Source organism: Monodelphis domestica, chromosome 5 (assembly GCF_027887165.1).
Source record: "Monodelphis domestica isolate mMonDom1 chromosome 5, mMonDom1.pri, whole genome shotgun sequence".
Taxonomy (NCBI): Eukaryota; Metazoa; Chordata; class Mammalia; order Didelphimorphia; family Didelphidae; genus Monodelphis; species Monodelphis domestica.
In genome coordinates this window covers 12,073,974-12,094,187 of record NC_077231.1, presented here as the reverse complement: position 1 = coordinate 12,094,187, position 20,214 = coordinate 12,073,974, and the positions used below count along the sequence as shown (strand labels likewise).

The 20,214-nt window shown below is 48.2% G+C and overlaps 1 protein-coding gene and 1 non-coding gene across 5 annotated transcripts in view; one reads left to right on the top strand and one right to left on the bottom strand.

Annotated features, from left to right (window-relative positions):
* Positions 1–20,214, bottom strand: part of CELSR1 (cadherin EGF LAG seven-pass G-type receptor 1) — a 136,022-nt gene that overhangs the window by 70,732 nt on the left and 45,076 nt on the right. For all 4 annotated transcript variants that reach the window (XM_056797609.1, XM_056797611.1, XM_056797610.1 and 1 more), the window contains exon 2: positions 13,142–13,780. In XM_056797609.1, coding sequence (XP_056653587.1) covers positions 13,142–13,780 — 639 coding nt within the window. The remainder of the gene's footprint in view (positions 1–13,141; positions 13,781–20,214) is intronic.
* On the top strand, positions 7,734–7,840 carry LOC130454875 (U6 spliceosomal RNA). The gene has a single exon (XR_008912662.1). It is a non-coding gene; the product is annotated as a U6 spliceosomal RNA (small nuclear RNA).

Genomic DNA, 20,214 nt, shown 5'->3' with positions numbered 1-20,214 from the left:
TCCTATTGATTCTAAGAGGGAAGGCAAACTTTTTTGTTTTTAAAGAAAGGAAGAAAGGAATAGGGGGCTCATTTTTCTGGCTCGAATAACCCATGATTCCCTGTTCAGATTTATCTCTGAAAATGAAGTACTTAATCAGGAGGAAAACATAACTCTTCAATATAAGGTTCTAGAAAACCTAACAGTATGAAAAATCTCTGAAAAACTCGTTCCTATTCCATAGGAAAGCTTTGAAATGAACCATCATACAGTTCAAATATGGCCACCTTCAATGCCTTGTCATAGTAAATCTGTCTGTTTCAAGTGGCTTCAAGCCCCAGCAGGGTTCATGGAACCACTGGCCTCTCTTCTGGGAGAATCTGGAGTAGCCCCTCCAAGAGACCTTGAGTGTAGAGCTGGCCCAGCCTGGGCCGCTATGACACAGGGGAAAGCTTGCTGAACTTAGAGTGAAGTGAGATCTGAATTCAGATCCCTCCACTGACTTGTACTAATGGTGACTAATGGCCAACCACCTGACCTCAATGAACCTCCGTTTCCATATTTGTAAAAAGAGGATTATCATAATAAGCAAAGACCCAATCTCACAGGGCTGGGGGGAGGCTCCAATGAGATCATGTGTGCCAATTTTAAACTGTCATATAGATGGCATCTTGTCATTATCATCATTATTCGTAATAACTGTATAATTAGGAAAATTTGGACTCCATCTCCCAGAATTCTTTTCTTGTCCCAAGAATCCTTTTCCTTTCTATCACATTTGCGTTTGTTCTGTGTGTATATAATTTTGTGGCTCTTCCCTCTCGCTCTCTTTTTTTTATTTCCACGTGCGAGGCTGGTGAGCTCTCTGTTTCTCTAGCCTGTTATTTCCCTTTTTGCTTCAAGGCATTATAAATAAATCTTATTAAATATAATACTTGGAGTATTGGATATTAATTTTAAAATCTCCATAATGATGGTGATTACAGCAAGCACAGCACACTTTGAGAACAAGTGGGCACTACTTCCCCAAGCAGTAGTTAAGGTGGATAGTAGGTATCTCCTTAGTCAGGCTCCCCAAGTGGAATTAAAAGGCCCCTTTGAGCAGAAACACAGGAGAAAAACAACTGCTTGATCACATGGTTTGATGGGGATAGGATTGGGGATGTAGGCTCTACACAATCACCCTGGTGCAAATCTCAATAATATGGAAATAGGTCTGGATCAATGGCCTAGGTAAAGCCCAGTGGAATTGCCATTGGTTACGGGAGGGGGATTGGAGGAGGGGAGGGAAAGAACATGAATCATATAACCATGGAAAAATATTCTTAATTAGTTAAATTTAAAAAAAGAAATAAAAGGCCCCTCAAATGTGAACCCCCAAATATCCTGGAGTATTTAACCAATAAATTGGACTGGAATTGGAGAGACCATAATCCTAGGCTAGAGCTAGAAGTGACAAATCTGGGCTAACTGGGTTCACTACAAATTTATGTTATCTAACCTCAACTGGGCCTCACTGAGCAAAGCAAGTTTCTTACCCCTCCAAAGAGTCACTAGCTTCTTCTCTGCAGCAGCTATCCCAAACCTTCTCATCTCCCCTCATCCTCTCTGCTAAAGACCTTCAGTGAAAAACCCAAGGCCACTGGGCCAAGAGCTGCCTTTTCTCTCTCCTCATTCCGCATTCACTCAGATATCTCCTTTGTTGTCTCCTTACAAGGCCAGCCCCCCTTGGGAGCCTCTGATGGATCTCCTCCCTTATAACCCTCTCCAGCAGGTGACCCCCACAGCCATCCCATTCTCTCTCTCTCTTTCATCTCCTGGCTCCTTCTCTACTCTGAATGTCTTGAAGGAAGGGTACGGAGTTTCTTAATGCCTGCACCCTCAGTGCCCATCAGGGGCCCCTTCATTGAGTCAGAGCTTAATAGATAAATGAGATCTGTTAATGGAATCAGCTTTCTCTTTGAATCCCCAGCCCCTGGCATTGTGCCATGGGTGTTGAACAGCACAGAATTCAAGCCTGTAAATGTGAGGTATAATTGACTTGGTCAGGATGGCTTGTCTCTAAATGCGCCATCAGTCTGCAGCCAGGGACCCTCTCCAAGGAGACGCCTGAGGGGTGCAGGAGGTGGAAGGGCTCGGCTATCATTCTGAGGATGCTGTCAGCACTTGGCCTAGGTGGGGGCCTCCTCTCTGGGGGCAGATGTTCAGAGCCCGAGGCCTGTTCTTTGGAAAACCCTTCATCCTCCCAGAATGGTTCTGATCTTTGGAAGCCACCCAAAATCATTCCAAGCCAAATCTGGTAAAGGAGGTAGAGGCTGGGGCAGGGAACGCCAGTGGCAGGAAAGATGACTTCAATGGGATGAGCTCCTAGAATTGCTTTGCCTGCTTCAGAAGCAGGACCTTTAAGCAGACCTCAGAGGCGCTCCTCCCACACACACAGACAGTCCTGGGCCTGGAGACTTCACAGGCATGTCTCACGTACATGGTCCATTGATGTCTGGTTTGAGAAGTGGTGTTATGGGACCCTGGGGCTAGTGCTGGAAGGGAGGCCCAGAGAGGTAGCTGTTCCCACCACCTCATCCTCTCCTTCAACCCTCACACAACCCTGGGAGGAAAGTGCTATTTTTGTTCCCATCATGGACACAAAAAAATGATACAGAGAAGAAAAAACTGTGGCCAAGGTTCCTCAGCTGGAACCAGTAAGAGGCAGGATTCCCACCTAGATTCTCCTGGTTTTCCCAAGCCCAGGTTCCATTTCTATGGAATAGAAGCTCTTTTGATTGCTTTGGTGTTGCCTTTGCATCCCCAGCTCCAAGTTTGGTGCCTGCACATGGTGAGAGTGTGCTAAATGCTTGTCCACCTATTGATTCTTACAGGTTCTCTTGGGGGCCACAACAAGCACTAGCCCCCCTACTGTGGCCCTAGAACAGCGTCTTGTCCAGGAAACTCAGCCCCTTAGCCACAAATACCCAGTCTTCATCTCACATATCCCCCTTGCTGAGATTCAAGGGTGCAGTCCACAGAATGGCTGGATAGTTCCCTCTGCCTGAGTCCAAAGCTATGTAGACATCCCTGCCTGGTCCCACCACCACATTCCCCTCATCCACTCAGCACCCAAGCTCTGTCCTCTCTACCTTCCCTGTATACAACACATGCACACATGTATGTCCATATATGGAAAGGGGGGAAGGGAAAGAAGGAAGATGAATATAGAATCTGAGAGAAAGAGAGAGAGGGAGGAAGAGAAAGAAGGGAGAAATAAGGGAAAAGAGGGGAGAGAGAGAGAGAGAGAGAGAGAGAGACAGAGAGAGAGACAGAGAGACAGAGAGAGAGAGAGAGAGAGAGAGAGAGAGAGAGAGAGAGAGAGAGAGAGAGAGAGAGAGAGAGAGAGAGAGAGAGAGAGAGAGAGAAGTAAGACCCACAAAGCACTTAGCACAGGGCCTGGCACACAGTGAGTAGTCCTTTCCTAAATGCTTGTTCCTTTCCACCCCCATTCTCCTACTCACAAATTCATGACCCTCAATAGCACCCCCCCCTCACCTCCATGGAGACTACCTCCCAGGTAGTGGGGGTTCCAGGGGCCTTTAGGGGCATCTTCTGGGTCCCCTTTCTTCCCCTCATCAATTCATTCTTCATCCAGCTGCTCAAAGTCTCCCTATGGTCCAACTATGACCACATCCTCCCTCCCTCCCTTCCCCAAACCCTCAGTGGCTCCCCATAACCTCTCAAACCAAAGGCAAAGACCAAAAGTGGCATTTAGGACCTTTGGCAGTCTAAGTCCAACAATCTCACTGGCTTTATTTCATTTTCTCTCCCTTCACACACTGAGTGCATGCACAGGAGGTACTTAATTAATAAATGTGTCTTAAATTGAAGTGAGCTGAAAATTACAGTACCCAAAAGGAGAGACAGTCAGTCACTAGTCTGAGGCAGCAATTACACATGTTCCATGAGCAAAACCCATGGTGAGGCCAGGGATGACTAGAAAGAGAAGGGGGTATAAGAAGGAGGTTCTACAGGGAAATGAGAGGCAGGGATGTGGACCAAGAGGCAGTGCAGGCCAGGGTGAAGAGCCCTAAACTTGGAGTCATTATAAATGAATGTGAATCCCAGCTTCGCTGCTCACTGCCTTGTTCTGAGGCCCCTCCCAACTCTGCCATTTAAATCTTCCATCATTAACTACTAGTTGACTGTGGGCAAGAATTCCCGGAGCCTCATTTCCTTCAGACAGCACTAGAGTCAGGGATATGCTGGTAAATGTTTAATAACTAGCTCCCCAAAAAGAAAAGACTGCACCACTAGAACAGCATATGTTTCAGTTTAATCTGTGTTATTTATACTTTCTCCACTAGTTTCTTAAGTCTATATAATCACTCAACGATAAATCCAGCATAAACTTGTAGCACTTCTAAGGTGCAAATGCTCACATGGACAATTTAACAACAGGCTGCAGGTTCTATGTTTGGGCATCAAATTTTCTGTTTAAGTCGGGTCTTTTCTTTAGGAATGTTTGGAAGTCTTCTATTTTATTAAATGACCATAATTTCCCCTGCAAGAATATAGTCAATTTTGCTGGGTAGTTAATTCTTGGTTATAGACCCAGTTCCCTTGCTTTCTAGAATATCATATTCCATGCCTTCTGGTCCTTCAGTGTGGATACAGCCAGGTCCTGTGTAATCCTGACTATGACTCTATGATATCTAAGTGGTTTCTTTTTAGCAGTTTGTAGTATCCTTTCCTTGGTCTGGAAGTTCTTGAACTTGGCTATAATATACCTGAGTTTTGTCAATTGGGGATCTGATGCAGGAGGTGATCTGTGGATTCTTTTAATCTCTACTTTACCCTCTTGTTCAAGAATATCAGGGTTTTCTTGGATCATGTCCTGTAGAATGATGTCCAGACTTTTTCTTTTGTCATTATTTTCCAGTAGTGCAATAATTCTTAAATTGTCTCTTCTGGATCTATTGTTTGTCTGTTGTTTTATCAATGAGGTGTTTCATATTTTCCTCAACTTTTTCATCCTTTTGATTTTATTTTATAGACCCTTGCTGCCTTGTGAAGTAATTTGCTTCTAGTTGTTGGATTCTAATTTTTAAAGACTGAATTTCATCCCTAGCTTTTTGGTCCTCCTTTTTCTTTTGATCTGTTTTTCTTTTTGATCATCTTTCACTTTCTTTGCCTCGTTTTCAAGCTGGTCAATTTTGGCTTTTAAGACACTGTTTTCTTATTTTAGTTCATGTGTCTCTGTTTCTAGATGACCTATTTTGCTTTTTAAGCTCTTTCTCCAGTGTTCTTTAGTCTCTCTTAATTGTTTTTTGAATTGTGTTTTGAGTTCCAATTCTGTGTGTCCAATTCTCAAGAGTTCCTAAGTTTTGGCTTGGTGTTCCTTGGTCCTCCTCTGTTGCATTTGTTCTTTGTTCATTACCTGGATAGAAGCTGCTGATTGTAATTTTTTTCTTTTCTTATGTTTACTCATATTTTTTCCTTCCCCCCCTCCCCACCCTCATTGGTTATATTTTTTGCTCCTCTGTTTATTTGCTGGATCTGTGAGTTTGGGCTTTTCTGTCCTGAAGGGGTTTCTTCTTTGCTTTGCTAATTAAGTGGATTAGGCTGATGGAGGTAACCTGTTGTATTAATGATCTCTGAGGCCAGATCTTACCCAGCTGCCAGCAGAAGCTGAAGCTGAAAGTGAAGGTATGGAGTCTCAAGGTAGTTACCCTTGTCCTCCTCTCTTCCTTTCTGCCAGCTGCCTCCCTGACAGCTGCCAGGTCAGAACCCTGAGCTTCCTGTGGTGGTACCAAGGTACTCTGTTGTGGTTGTAGCTTTTGCCCTGGTCAGCCAGATTCTTACCATGGGTCTCAGTGCAGTAGGTGGGTGTTAGAGATTGAGCTTTTCTGCCCTCTGGAGGCTTCTTATCTACACTACTAAAAGACCGGATTAAGCCAGTTGAGCTGATCTGAAGAGCTAGATGTACCCTGAGGCCAAAACTTCCAGAGGCAGAGGACCAAGATGGAGGAATGGTGTCTGAAAGTTGCACCCAGGATGTCTTCTTCTCTGCCCCTCTTCTCTAGCTGCCTCCCTGCCAGCTGTGGTCAGAGCCCTGAGCCCAGAGTAGCTGTGGTAGCAAGGCATTCCCTCTGGGCTGGAGCTCTTGCCCCAAGATCCCAACAACTGCCAGCATCTCAGCATAGTATGTGGGGGAAGGATCCTGGCACCTTCCTTCTTTCTTTTGCTTAAACCTGGGAATTTGACCTTCTTTATGTATCTTTTAAGTTGAATACAGCAGGAGGGTTCCCAGGCTCTGTTCTGTTAATGTATTTGGTTTTCTAGTCCCTTTGAAGCATTTTGGGGTTTTCCCAGACGACTCCACTTTTGCTGCTTCTAAGCTGCCATCTTGACTCCACCCCTCAGGCTGCAGGTTCTAGCACCTCCTTGAGAGTCTGGAATTAGATCTTTACTTTTCTACTGTCAGCAACTTCTGTTGCCTTTACATGGAAGATCTTCCTGGGCATGAGTACCAGAAGGCAGGGCCAGAACTCAGAAAGAACATTAGGCCATGGAATGTCAAGGCTAGGAGGGGGCCTGAAAATAGGGAAGGTCAGAGCTGGGAGGGAACTCAGAGATCTTTTACTCTAATCCCCTCATGTTTCAGAGGAGATGTTAGAGGAATGTGCCACTCCAGAAGCAGAACCACCTAAATTAAAAAGAATTTAAAGTCAGCACCCACAGTCTAGTAGGCACCTACTGCCTAAGGACCAGCCAAGCTCAGGACAGGAGTCTCACTCCCAAGCACTGGCCACCAGGATGTGTTTTTCATTTCCAATGACCTATGGAAGTATTCTGAATGGCAAAGGGAATGGTGGCTGCTGCTCTCCTTTGGTGCCATGGGGATGTTTAGAGCATGAAGGACAGTCATATCACATCCTGGCTTTCCTTCCTCATCGCTCTGGATAGAGGGGCTTCCCAGGCCTGAGATTGGCCGAGGGGACCTCCTGCATCCTTTGGAATTTCAGAACATTCTGAAAGGCTACCAGTTATTAGAGAAACACAAGAAGGGAGTTGTCAAAAGTAATTTTTTCTAGCATTAAATTCCACTTGCTTTTCCCTCAAGTTAAATTACATCCTTCCTCCATCCAATTACTTCTATCATGTCTCCTGCCCCCTCACTTCCTGCCCCACTGGAAGGGAAGGCATTCATTCCAACCTCTCCTTGGGCCTATTCCAAGTTCAGAACCAGCTCAAGCCCCCAGAGCTCAGCTTCCCCAATGGGTGGTAATACAAAACTCTCGAAGACAGAGGCACTTTCATCAGGCATGGCCGATTAGAATTACACCAATGGGACCTGAGAACTTCAAAGCTAAAGGCTGAGGGAGGATGGAGACATTGTTCTCTGAAGCGGAGTTCTCCCAGGGAGGAGAAGCATTTCATATACTTGGGGAGCTGACAGGGGTCCTCTTCAAATAGCCTTTTCATGGGCTCCAGTCAGCCCTACAGTACTAGTGCTTCTTGTGATGATGGAGATGCACTTTCCCTGTCAACATTATTCTAAGCAGAGCCTTGGTAAAGAAAGCAACAAGGTGACTCAGCCTGGGGACCTGCCCTCTCAGCTGGCCTTCCAATGAGCTCTTCTGGGGGTGGCTGCCAAGTGCCCCATGGGGAGCTCTGACCTGAGCGTTAGAGGTCAGCTCAGTTATTCACTAGCTCCTGCCTTGGGTAAGTGTGAGCCTCAGTTTCTCCTTCAGAAGAGGAAACGTGCTCTCTTCAGCAGCACACACTAAAATTGGGATGATACAGAGAAGATTAGCATGGCCCTCCGAAGTACAAGGATGACCTGCAAATTCATAAAGAATTCCATAAAATAAAATTTAAAAAGAAGGGCAAACAAACTTAGTAGAAAGAAGGATGGACCCAAAGGGAGTCAAGAGACCTGGGCGTGAGTCTCAGCTCTGGCAGGAATGGGTTGATTAACCCTGGGGAAGTTATTTACTTGTCTTTAAAAAGCCACTTCCTGGGGACTATTGCAGGGAAAGCACATTGTAAAGCTTATTACTCTGTATAAGCGGGAATTATTGCCATCATGCTCATTTCTATGAGCTCCTGAAGGTGTGCCAGCCCCTTTGGCAACACCAACCTGGACTCCTCAGAGTTCGGCCCCAAATTCTCCTTTTGGCATATGCTAAACTAACATGAAAGGGAGCAGGGGAGATTGTCAGGAATCCTGCCCTTGCAAATCAGAAGTCCTGGGATGCTCCAGCTCCATTTGCAAGTTCTAAGGCCCACTGGTTAATCAACAATTCACTTCACACACATTTGTTGACTGGCTATCATAAGCTTCTTACTTTTGGAGATTCAAACACAAAAATGAGACTGTTCCTGCCCTCAGGGAGCATCTGTTCTTTCTTGGGGAGAAGAAACGCCTATAAGTAAGTGAGAAACATTCACAAAGTACCAAGTTCTTTCTGGAGAACAGGGAGACAATCAGGACTGAGAGCCTCAATTTCCCCATCACTACAACCAAGATGACAACCTTGATCTTCATACTTCTTGTCTCCACACACCATTCTAATAAATGTGCTCTGGGAGCCCTGAGTCATGATCAAAGAGACTCCAACTCTCTGAACATTCAGGTTTGATCTTTGTTAGCCATGGTACTGCGGCCACTATGTGGTACTAGATATTAATTTCATAAGTTGTCAAACAAGGATTCTATAACATTCTCTCCAAACTAGAATAAAATGTAATTGTGAAATATTTAACCAAATAAATAAAAATATAGCAGAACATAGATAATGTTAATATATGGTTTTCTAAGTCAATAGATAGCCCCTAGGGACCCTCATGCACAGGTTAGTGGCCCCCAGTTTCTATCTGAGTTTGCCACTATTGATCGGATACAGTAGAATCATGAAATCCTGAAAGGCAAATAGATGGCATCTGCTCCAAATCATGATCTCCCTCTTCAGCATCACCAAGCAGGTAACATCTAACTCCAGCACAAAGTCCTCCAATGCTGAGGAACTCACCTTCTCATTCTACTGGCAAATCCACCCAATCATCAAATCATGTTGAGCTGCTTCCTGAATTGGTCATACTTGGTTAGGAGTAGAATCCAACAGTTGGGGATTGGCTGAACAAGTCATCATATATGAATGTAAAGGGATACCACTGTGCTATAAAAATGACGAAGGGGATGGTTTTAGAGAAACTTGGGAAGCTGTGTATGAACTGATGCAGAATGAAGTGAGCAAGACCAGGAAAACAATGTTTCCAATGCCAACAACACAGTGAAGACAAAAAGCTTTGAAAGGCTTAGGAACTCTGATGAACGCAATGACCCACCACAGGGGACTACTGAGGTCCCATGAAGAAACATGCCTCCCACCTCCAGATGGCAAGTTGATGGATGCACTCAGAGGGCATATCGAGGCAGATTTTTTTTGGACATGGTCAAAGTGGAAATTAATTTTGTTGATTATTCATGTTTGTAACAGGTTTTATTCTTCTTGTATTCTCAGTGAGGGAGGGGGCAAGAAAGGGAGAATGGAGAGAATTAAGAACTGAAAATTAAATAAAAAAGAAAGAAAACATTTACCTCAGCAAGTTAGTGTTCAATAAACCCAAAGATCCCAGCTCTTGAGTAAAGAACTCACTATTTGACAAAAACTGCTGGGAAAACTGGAAAACAGTATGGGAAAAACCAGCTCTAGATCAACTTCTCACACCCTATACCAAGATAAATTCAAAATGGGTAAATGACTTAAATATAATGAATGAAATCATGAATAAATTAGGTGAAAATAGAATAGTATACCTGTTAAATCTGTGGAAAAGAGAGAAATTATAAGGCATGCAAAAGGACAGAAGCTGGAGGTTGATCAGCTATCAATCAAAGGAAGATTCCATTTGGAATGTTACCGGGAAACAGTTGAAGGCAAGAGCCAACTGCTGACTGATTTCTGGGCTTCTTGGCTGATGGTGGTGACTTTGACGGAAGAAGCTGAGTTTATCTCTAGGACTTGGGATAATCAAGTTGGGGGTGGCCTGGCTCATTTGAAGGCAGAAGAAGAAGGACAATAGTCTATTTATCTCTCTCTGACTTGCTCTGTTGGTGATAGTGACTGAGATACTAGACCTATCAACCATTTCTCTCTATATCCTCCAACCTAAGGCTCACTGTAGATAATAGGGAAACCTCCAACCCTCTTAACTCTATCCTTCATCTTTTCCTGTTTTCCTCAATAAACCCTTACTTGAGATAAAGAAGAGAAAGGAATATTTCCTCTGAAACATCATAGCTCTCACCCTGAGTGACTTAGAAGGAGGCTGAAGAAGGGGGAAAGGGAAACTGAAGGGAAGAAGAGGGGAGGAAGGGAGATTGGAAGAGGGAGGAAGGGAGGTTTAGAAGGAAAAGGCTAAGACAAAAGAAAGATAGCTGCCTGATCTATTAGTTGTCAAGTACCCATCAAATATACCCCCTTCAATATTATCTATTACAGATCTGTGGGAAAGGAAAGAATTGAAGACCAAGCAAGAGTAGAGAACATTACAAAATGTCAAATGAAGGATTTTAATTACATCAAATTAAAAAGGTTTTGTACCAGCAAAACCAATGTAACTAAAATTAGAAGGAAAGCAGCAAACTGGGGAAAATATTTATAACAAAACTCTCTGACAAAGGTTTAATTTCCCAAATAAATAAGGAAAAAAGTCAAATTTACAAAAAAATCAAGTCATTCCCCAAGCGACAAATGGTCAAGGGATATGAATAGGCAGTTCTCAGATGAAGAAATCAAAACTATCAATAATCACATGAAAAAGTGTTCTAAATTCTTACTGATTAAAGAAATGCAAATAAAAACAACTCTGAGGTACCACCTTACACCTAGTAGATTGGCCAATATGGCAGCAAAGGAAAGTAATAAATGTTGGAGGGGATGTGGCAAAATTGGGACACTAATAACAAACACTGCTGGTGGAGTTGTGAATTAATTCTGGAGAGCAATCTGGAATTATGCCCAAAGGGCTTTAAAAGACTGCCTGCCTTTTGACCCAGCCATACCACTGCTGAGTTTATACCCCAAAGAGATAATAAGGAAAAAGACTTGTAAAAAAATATTCATAGCTGCTCTCTTTGTGGTGGCAAAAAAAATTGGAAAATGAGGGGATGTCCATTGATTGGGGAAATGGCTCAATAAATTGTGGTATCTGCTGGTGATGGAATACTATTGTGCTGAAAGGAATCATGAATTTGATCAATGACACGCAAAATCCAGTGGAATTGTGTGTCAGCTCCAGGTGGGGGGAGGAAAGAGGGGCTGGAAAAAACATATATCATGTAACCATGGAAAAATATTTTTTTAAGTTTATTTAATTAATTTAGAATATTTTTCCATGGTTATATGATTTATGTTCTTTCCCTCACCTCCCTCCACCCTCCTCCCTTAGCCAACACACAATTCCCCTGGGTTTTACATGTGCCATTGATCAAGACCTATTTCCATATTATTAATATTTGCACTAGGGTGATCATTTAGAGTCTACATCCCCAATCATGTCCCCATCAACCCAGGGGATCAAGCAGTTGTTTTTCTTCTGTATTTCTGCTTCTGCAGTTCTTCCTCTGAATATGGATAGTGTTCTTTCTCCTAAGTCCCTCAGAATTGTCCTGAATCATTGCATTGCTGCTAGTAGAAAAGTCCATTACATTTGATTGTACCACAGTGTATCAGTCTCTGTGTACAATGTTCTCCTGGTTCTGCTCCTTTCACTCTGCATCCATTCCTGGAGGTTGTTTCAGTTTGCATGGAATTCCTGCAGTCCATTATTCCTTTGAGCACAATAGTATTCCATTACCAACAGATACCACAATTTCTTCAGCCATTCCCCAATCGAAGGGCAGCCTTGCATTTTCCAATTTTTTTGCCACCACAAAGAGCGCAGCTATAAAGATTTTTATATAGGCATTTTTCCTTATGATCTCTTTGGGGTATAGGATGGGAAATTTTTCAAACAAATGAATAAATTATTTTTAAAAAAGAAAGAAAGAAAAGACTTGGCTGGGCTGGGATCTTGGGAGAGCACAGGAAGGAAGGAAAAGCAGTGGGGATGCATCTTTGTACACTACGGTCTTAATCTTGTTCACCAGTATTACTGCTCCACCAAATCACTCTTCTCTCTCCTTCCTCCTCTTCTGACTTAAAGAGAAAAAGGGGTCCAGGATTAGCACTGGCAGAGAACTGGGTGGAGAAGACTGAAGGTTTGAGGGCAGCCCTTCCAATTCCATTGTTCCCCACTCCAGCCCAGCTGTTTCCGATCACTTGTTGAGACACCCACCAGCCTGGGTATTCTTGAGCTAAACTTGCCTCACCACTGATCCCCTTCTGGGCTCCCCCAATTCCTGGTCGCACTCTCTCTTCCTGCCTGCTAAATGCCAACTAAGACTTTAAATCCACATCCTATACCACGTAAATTCCTGTTATGTCCTGGATAAAACATCATGGCCTCAGATAACAACAATCTAACTCCTCCTAACGTATTTATGCTAAACACATCAAACAAGGAGTAGAGATCTCCCAAAGTTATCTCCGGTATGCACCAAACACCAGCCTAATCCACTGTGGACTCCTTGAAAAGGCAGATTATCATCTGGTGAAATGGTCAGAAATGTGTTTCCCAAATGGCCAAAGACTCTTCCCCTGCATTTTACCAGGGAGGCAGTGGGGAGGAGATGAGCTCTGGATTCAGAGATGGAGGAGCTCCAATCCAGATACCACCTGGATTCCTCACTGCCTGTATGACTTCTCAGAACCCCAAAAACCCATGCTAAGAAAAGGGAGGCTTCTGGGAGCTGATGCCTGGCACAGCAGCCCCTGACATGAATGCCCACCTGGGCACATTAGGGAGGAAGGGTGGCAAGAGAAAAGAGCTTGCACTAGAATTGGAGCCCTGTCTTTGCTGCTTATGCCCTCTGAGTGCATACATCCACTCTCTATCTGGAGGGGGGAGGCTTTGAACCCCAATTCCCCACGGATTCATCAGATCCTATTCTAACTCAGGGCATTTGTCACCTCTCTCACCCCTTTGCATCCTCTGCAGCTCAAGGCTCCTCTGAATGGGCTCTCCCCAGCACCCACCCCAAGACCCCAGTGATTCTGGCACCTACCTGTGTAGTCTTCGTGGCAGTCACACGTGTAGCCCCCCTCTCGGCTCCGGCACAGCCCGTTGCTGCCACAAGGGTTTGAGTAGCACAGATCAATCTCGGTCTCGCAGTAGTCCCCGGTGAAGCCTGGTGGGCAGCGGCACCGGAGCCCGCTGATGGGGTGGATGGGCCGGAATAAGACCGTAGTGGAGCTGATGAAGGGTGCCGAGCTGTCGAACTTGAGCACAGACACGCACTTCATGTAGTTCTCACAAGGCTCGCGCAGGCAGATGTTATCATCGAAGGGCAGCACGCGCTGGGTGGAGATCAGCCTCAGGAGGGTCCTGTTCAGGTAGATCTGCTCCTGGAGGTCCTCAGAGGGGAAGAACTTGTTACGGACACCCCCTGGGAGAAGCGCCGAGAAGGTCACGTTGAGGATGTTGGAGCTGACGTCGGTGTCGTTCTGAATGTTGAAAACGAAGATTCCGTCCGTGGTGGTGGACAGCACGGCTGCGACGCCCTCCACGAAGAGGGAGAGCAGCGGAGACAAGAACTTCTCCTGTGACATGTTCTCCAGGCGGACCGTGATGCTGTTGGTCAACATGTCGTCCGTGATGATGGTCACCCGGAGGGTGCAGAGGGCAGTGACGTGGTGGATGCCGTCTGAAAGACACAACATGGGGACGGGGTGACCGGCACTATTCAGACACCCGGCTTGGGCAGGTCCCAAAGGAGGTCGAGGAAGAAGCTTCTCCCACCGCTGTGGATGGGAGACCCTGCAGACCTCCTTATTGGAAATGTGGGCTAGGTTTGTGGAACTATTTCCCCATCTCTCTTTTATTCCTCATGATAAAGAAATGAAATAAAGTGAAATAAAAACAAGAAATCAATACAAATATTTTTAAAAGAATTTCCCAAAGAGTTCCACTGAGTCACAGTTCTTAGTAGAAGAGAGGACAATGGCCAGGCTCAGATGGGCTGATGGGTTTGAAAGTCCTTCCGTCCACCCATCTACCCATTGGAAAGCTCTTATTAAAGCATTAAAATCATGCAGCATTCAGAAGCATTCCAAAGAGAACGGAGGAGAGGCAGTGAGTCATGAGGACTCCCCAGTAGCCCAACTGACAGACAGACCGGGTCCTGGCCTGCAGGGAGCTCCGGGCTTACCTGGGAAAACAGAGCAGACCAGCAAGGGGGGGGGGGGGTAGATCTCAGATCCTAGCGGCTACTCGGAGGCCCTCACCTCCCCCTGTACCAATGGGCATGCTCTGGAGTGGACCCACAGAGGGCTCCCGCTAGGACTCAGGAAGGACCCATGTTAGGATCCCATTTCACACTCTCACTCCCTGAGGCATCCTGGCCAAGATCGGTCAGCCTCTGGGGTTTCCATTCTGTTTGAGGAGCCCCGGGGATGAACATCAAGGAATGCCCCAGCTGGACGCCCTTCGGACTCTCGAATGTGAGCCCCTCGTGTGGGCAGCGGAGTGACTCCCCTGGAGTTACAGGGCAAGCCAGCGCAAGAGAATGGGCTGGAGCCTCGACCGCTGGCCTCCTCCGTCCAGAGGTCACTACGGAACCGGAAGCCTCCTCCGATCACGTGTCTCTACGGAACCCGGAAGCTGCCCAGGGAAGGTGTGTCCCAAGAGCCGCGGGGGCTTCTGGGCCGAGAACAGACTCTCTGGCTTCGAGCACCCAGGAGGCAGCCGCTCTTCCTTTCCAGGACAACTACACATAATCCCGCCCTCCCACCTTCCTGACTTTAGAAATCCTGATCCCCCCAAGAGGTCAAAGCTGCCGCCGACGGTCAGGCGTCCTGGATTCAAATCCCACATCAGCGCTCCCTATGTGTGAGCCAGCGGCCGTGCAGGCAGTCTGGGGAAGCGGGCAGCTCCCTCAGCCAGATCCTGGCACACAACAAATCCTTGGGCTGAGCCCCTGGGCATTGGCCCCCTGTGGCCCGCCTCAGGCGCTCCCGATCTTCAGTGGAGGAGGACAGGGGCATTGAAGGGCTCCCTCCTGTCACACGCGGGGTGGCTCCGTTATCCCAGCGTGCCGGAGGGATTCGCACTCCAGGCTGGCCCTGGCTCTCAGCCCACTTACCACGGGCGCAGCCCCGGCTTCTGAGGAACGACAGAAAGGCCATCTGCTTCTCCCTGGGGCCCAGAGCAGGCAGGCAGGGAATTGGGGGGCCGGTCGTTGGCATTCTGCCCTCGTCCTCCAAGGTGGCCCCAGGGACCGCGGCCCATTGAGGATGGGATTGACCCCCCCCCCAAGCCTCCCAGCCCGTGAGACAAAGCTCTTTGAGATCTTAATTAAAAATAATAAGATGGGGGGCAGCAGGGTAGCTCTGCGGATGGAGAGCCAAGTTTAGAGACGGAGGTCCGGGGTTCAAATGTGAATTCAGACACTTCCTAGTTGTGTGACCCTGGGCAAGTCTCTTCACCCCCACTGCCTAGGCCTTAGCTCTCTTCTGCCTTGGAACCCATCGATAGTACTGATTCTAAGACACAAGGTAAGGCTTTAAAAATAATAACGGAATCCACAAAGTGGCCATCAGAATTCAAACCCAGGGCCTCGGCTCTAATCCACTTTCAGCTCACTATATCCTACTGGGGGAAGTAAGATGAGCAATGGATCCCGCACCACAGAGCCCGAGTTCACATTTCACCAGGGCCCAAGTTTGGGCAGGCCCCCTGGCCTCTCTGGTCCTCAGCAGCAACCAAGACAGAGCGTAGCCAGGAGAAGAGGAAGGGGTTGATCAGAGGCCATCCGGCTCAGCAATCTCCCTCTCCACCATCCCCAGCTCGGATGGGGAGCTCACTACCTCCCACGACGGCCCACACACATGCTCCCACATGGTGTGGAACCCAGCAGAAGTCTAATTCCAGTTCCATATGAATGCAATCACAGTCCCCACCCCAGGCTGGCTCTTCCCCAGACTAAAGGGCTCCTCCAGCTCCAGACCCTCCTTCTCATGGTCCCAGGCCTCAGGCTGGCTCTAGGAGACGTTCCCAACTCGATGCCCTCGGCCTGCAGAGCAGGGAGGCAGGCCAGGCCGAGGAGGGAAGGGCCCACATCCACGACTCCGGGGGATGCAGTGAGAGCTTCTGCTCCTCCTGCACCACCAACCCCAAAGGCTTCTGGGTCAGGAAGGCCCAGCCCGGATGCCAGAGTCTTTATCTCTCCTGCCGTATCTGCCGCATCCCAAGGCCGGGGGGGCGCAGGATCCCCCGACTAGAGGCTCCATCCCAGCCTACACGCCTACACATATGTGTGCGCACATCCCCGACACACATGCAGAATTTAGATCACGGGACCCGCAGGGCTCCCTGCTGGGACACGTAAAGGTGGCCCCGGCAGCACGCCTTGAAGAAGAAAGAACAAAGCTGGCCGGGGCTGGGGATCCAGCAGGGCTGAGGCCGGCCCTGAAGCGGCCCTCCTGGGGATGCCCCCCAGCTGGGACCAGCAGAGCCACTGCTGCCTCTGAGCAGCCCCGAAGGGCCCACGTCGCCACTCCTTCTGTGGGGGCAGGCGCCTCCTTTCCTGCCCCCTAGATGGGGCCCTGTGGCCTCTGAAGACCTTCCTTTGGGGATGGGAAACTCAGGACCAGCGAAAGGGAGCTTTGGGACAGCTCTGCAAAAGGGGCCGGAGACGTCTAAGCGGATCCCCTTCTCTTGCAGAGGAAGAGACAGGCCCACGGAGGGGAGTGAACCGGATGAGGCCAGAATTTGAATTCGGGTCTTCTCACCACTGCTGTGAGGAAGCCTGACGCTGCCTCCCTCCAGTTCCCTGCACTGACCTGCTCCCTGAGGCCAGGCGGCAGAACCTGAATCCCTCTCGAGACCCTTGAAGGCAGCCATCCCCTCCCCAAGCCTGTTCCTTCTTCCTGCCTCGGGCCCCATCCCTTCTGCTGAGGCACCGAATGAAGAACGGAAATGCTGAGCCTGACGGACCACAGAGACTCATCCGGGGATTCTGGCTCTAGGAAAGTGCCGGGCGAGGAAGGCCTCAGTCCTGCTCCGGGTCCCACAGGCAGGACGTGTCAGAGGCAGGAGCGGAAGCGCCTACCCACTAGGCCACACGCTGCCATTTAAAACGAGCATCCCCTCAGCAATGCACGTCTAGCCCAGTGGAGTTGCATATCGGCTATGAGGGGGGAGAACATGAATCATGTAACCATGGAAAATAGTCTAAGTTATTAAATAAAAATTTTCTATTAAAAAAAGAGCATCAATAACACCTGGCTAACCCAGTGGAATGGCTTGTCAGCTCCAGGAGCAGGGAGGGAGGAGGGGACGGAGACATCATGAATTACAGAACTTGGAAAACCTACGTGGAAATTTATTATTGGAATAAAATAGAGATAAATTTAAAAAGAGCATCGCAATGTTGGACCCTTTTCGGCTTATCTTACTAGATCCTCAGGACAGGCGGCCCTAGGAGGCAGGTACCCGTATCATTCCCATTTCGTAGAGGCTGACCTTCCTGACCATTTCCCATCCCTCCTAGCTAGGCTCAGGAGGAGCCAGAGTACTCCCCGGAATCAGACTGAACATTCCAGAGTTGGGCTAGGATGGGATGGGAATCCACGGATGCCCAGAGGAAAAAACCGCCGTGGAGGGCCACACACCAAAGCAAAGCAGCCTTAGCAAAAGCGAAAACATTCCATTCTCTGCCTCTAAAATGAAGAACAGAAACAGGGGAAGCCCTGGCTTGGCAAATAAAAAGAAAAGCCTGAAACCAAACTGAAGGGAGGGAGGAGGAGCAGGTGACTACAGAGAAGTAAGGAGAGGGAGAGGGACGGAGAGACAGAGAGATCGCAACCCAGGGAAGAAGGGTGGGGTGGGGGGGACCCTGAAAACCCCCAAACAAAACCCCACCACAAATGGCTGTGAAAGGTCAGAGCTGGGAGGAGCTTAGAACAGGGGGTGTCAAAGCTAGAAAGGAGCAGCTTAGAACAGGGGGTGTCAGAGCTGAGAGGAAGGAGCCTTAGAACAGGGGGTGTCAGCAAAGGAAAGTAATGAATGCTGGAGGGGACTGGCAAAATCGGGACACTAATGCATTGTTGGTGGAGTTGTGAATTGATCCAGCCATTCTGGAGGGCAATTTGGAACTATGCCCAAAGGCGCTAAAAGACTGTCTACCTTTTGACCCAGTCATAGCATTGCTGGGTTTGTACCCCAAAGAGATCATAAAGAAAAAGATGCATAAAAATATTCATAGCCTCACTCTGTGGTGGCAAAAAATTGGAAATGAAGGGATGTCCATTGATTGGAGAAAAGCTGAACAAATTGTGGTATATGTTGGTGATGGAATACTATTGTGCTCAAAGGAATAATGAACTGGAGGGATTCCATGTGAACTGGGACGACCTCCAGGAACTGATGCAAAGTGAGAGGAGGAGACTGATACACTGAGGTACAATCAAATGTAATGGACTTCTCCATTAGTGGCAATGCAGTGATCCTGAACAACTTGGAGGAATCTAGGAGAAAAACCACTATCCACAATCAGAGGAAAAGCTGTGGGAGCAGAAACACAGAAGAAAAACAACTGCTTGATTACATGGGTCGAGGGGATATGATTGAGGATGGAGACTCTAAAGGATCACCCTAGTGCAAACATCAGCAACATGGAAATAGGTTCTGATCTAGGACACAAGTAAAACCCAATGAAATTGCGCATAGGCTGCTGGAAGGGTGGGTAGAGGAAAGGGAAAGAATAGGATTCTTGTAACCAAAGAATAATGTTCTAAATTGACTAATTAAATACAATTTTCAAAAAAATAAACAAAATCAAAGAACAGGGAGTGTCGGAGCTGGGAAGAAAGAGCTTAGAACAGGGGGTGTCAGGGCTGGGAGGGAGTCTAGAACAGGGAATGTCTGGACTGGGAAGAGTGAGGAATGTTGGGCAGACTCTGAGCCTTTATTAAGCGCCCACTAGGTGTCAGACACTGTGCTAAGTGCTGGGGATACAAAGGCAAAGTCCCTGTCCCTGACGGGCTCATGGTGTCCCCAGGACCTCGGAGATGGCCTTCTTGGAGCTGAGGGGTTTAAGGGGAGACTTGGGAGCAGCTGGGAGGGCCGTGGGGCTGGCGCTGGGGAGCCCTAGAACGTGGGCTGGGCAGGCACCAGGCAGGGCTGGAGAAGCCCAGAGGCAGACAGGCTGGCGGGCTTCCTCTGGGGAGGGAAGGGTTAATGGGAGGCGGCGCAGCTGCCGTCACACCCTGGGCTGCCCGGGGGCTCTTGGCTCCAGAGTGAGTTTTCACTTGTTATTGCTGCCCTTTGAAATGCTGATTAGTTCTGACTAACTGGGGACAGACACAGAAAGGCTCTAATCCTGAGCCTGGAAAGGCTGGGCTGGGAAGGAAGGGAGAGGGCCCAGGAAGGGGGGAGGCGGGCAGGAGAGAGTGATTTTCTCTGGGCTGGCGGCGACGGTGCCAAGTGCACCCCCGCAGGACCCCAGCCCTGGGGAGCTCGGAACCCCCAGCCCTGCTCCCCCAAACGCCATCTCCCACACACTCAGCGTGGCTTGCCCCCCAGGCGCCCCTTCTCCCAGCAGGAGCCCCTCCATCCTTCCAGCCACAGGTGTGTGCCCAGCCCTGCCCTAGTCGCAGCTCCTTCTTCCTCAGCTATCACCGGGTTCTCCTCTGCTCCCCACCCACCAGCCCCTCGGCACCTTGTGCCCCTGAAAAGACTGATTTTATCTCCTTCCCTCAAGCCTTTCCCCTCTCCATAATGCTCAACGGCCAGATTGGCATGGGGGCACGGGCAAACTGGGTATCTCCCTTGCTCACAGGCTCGAGGCATCTTCTCTCACCCCCCAAGAGAAATAGAGGCTTATCTTGGCATTCAGATCCCTCACTCCTTAAGCTGGCACTCAGGGTTCTCACTCCTTAAGCTGGCACTCAGGGCCCTCATTCCTTAAGCTGGCACTCAGGGCCCTCACTCCTTAAACTGGCACTCAGGGCCCTCACTCCTTAAGCTGGCACTCAGGGCCCTCACTCCTTAAGCTTTCACTCAGGGCCCTCATTCCTTAAGCTGGCACTCAGGGCCCTCACTCCTTAAGCTGGCACTCAGGGCTGGCACTCAGGGTTC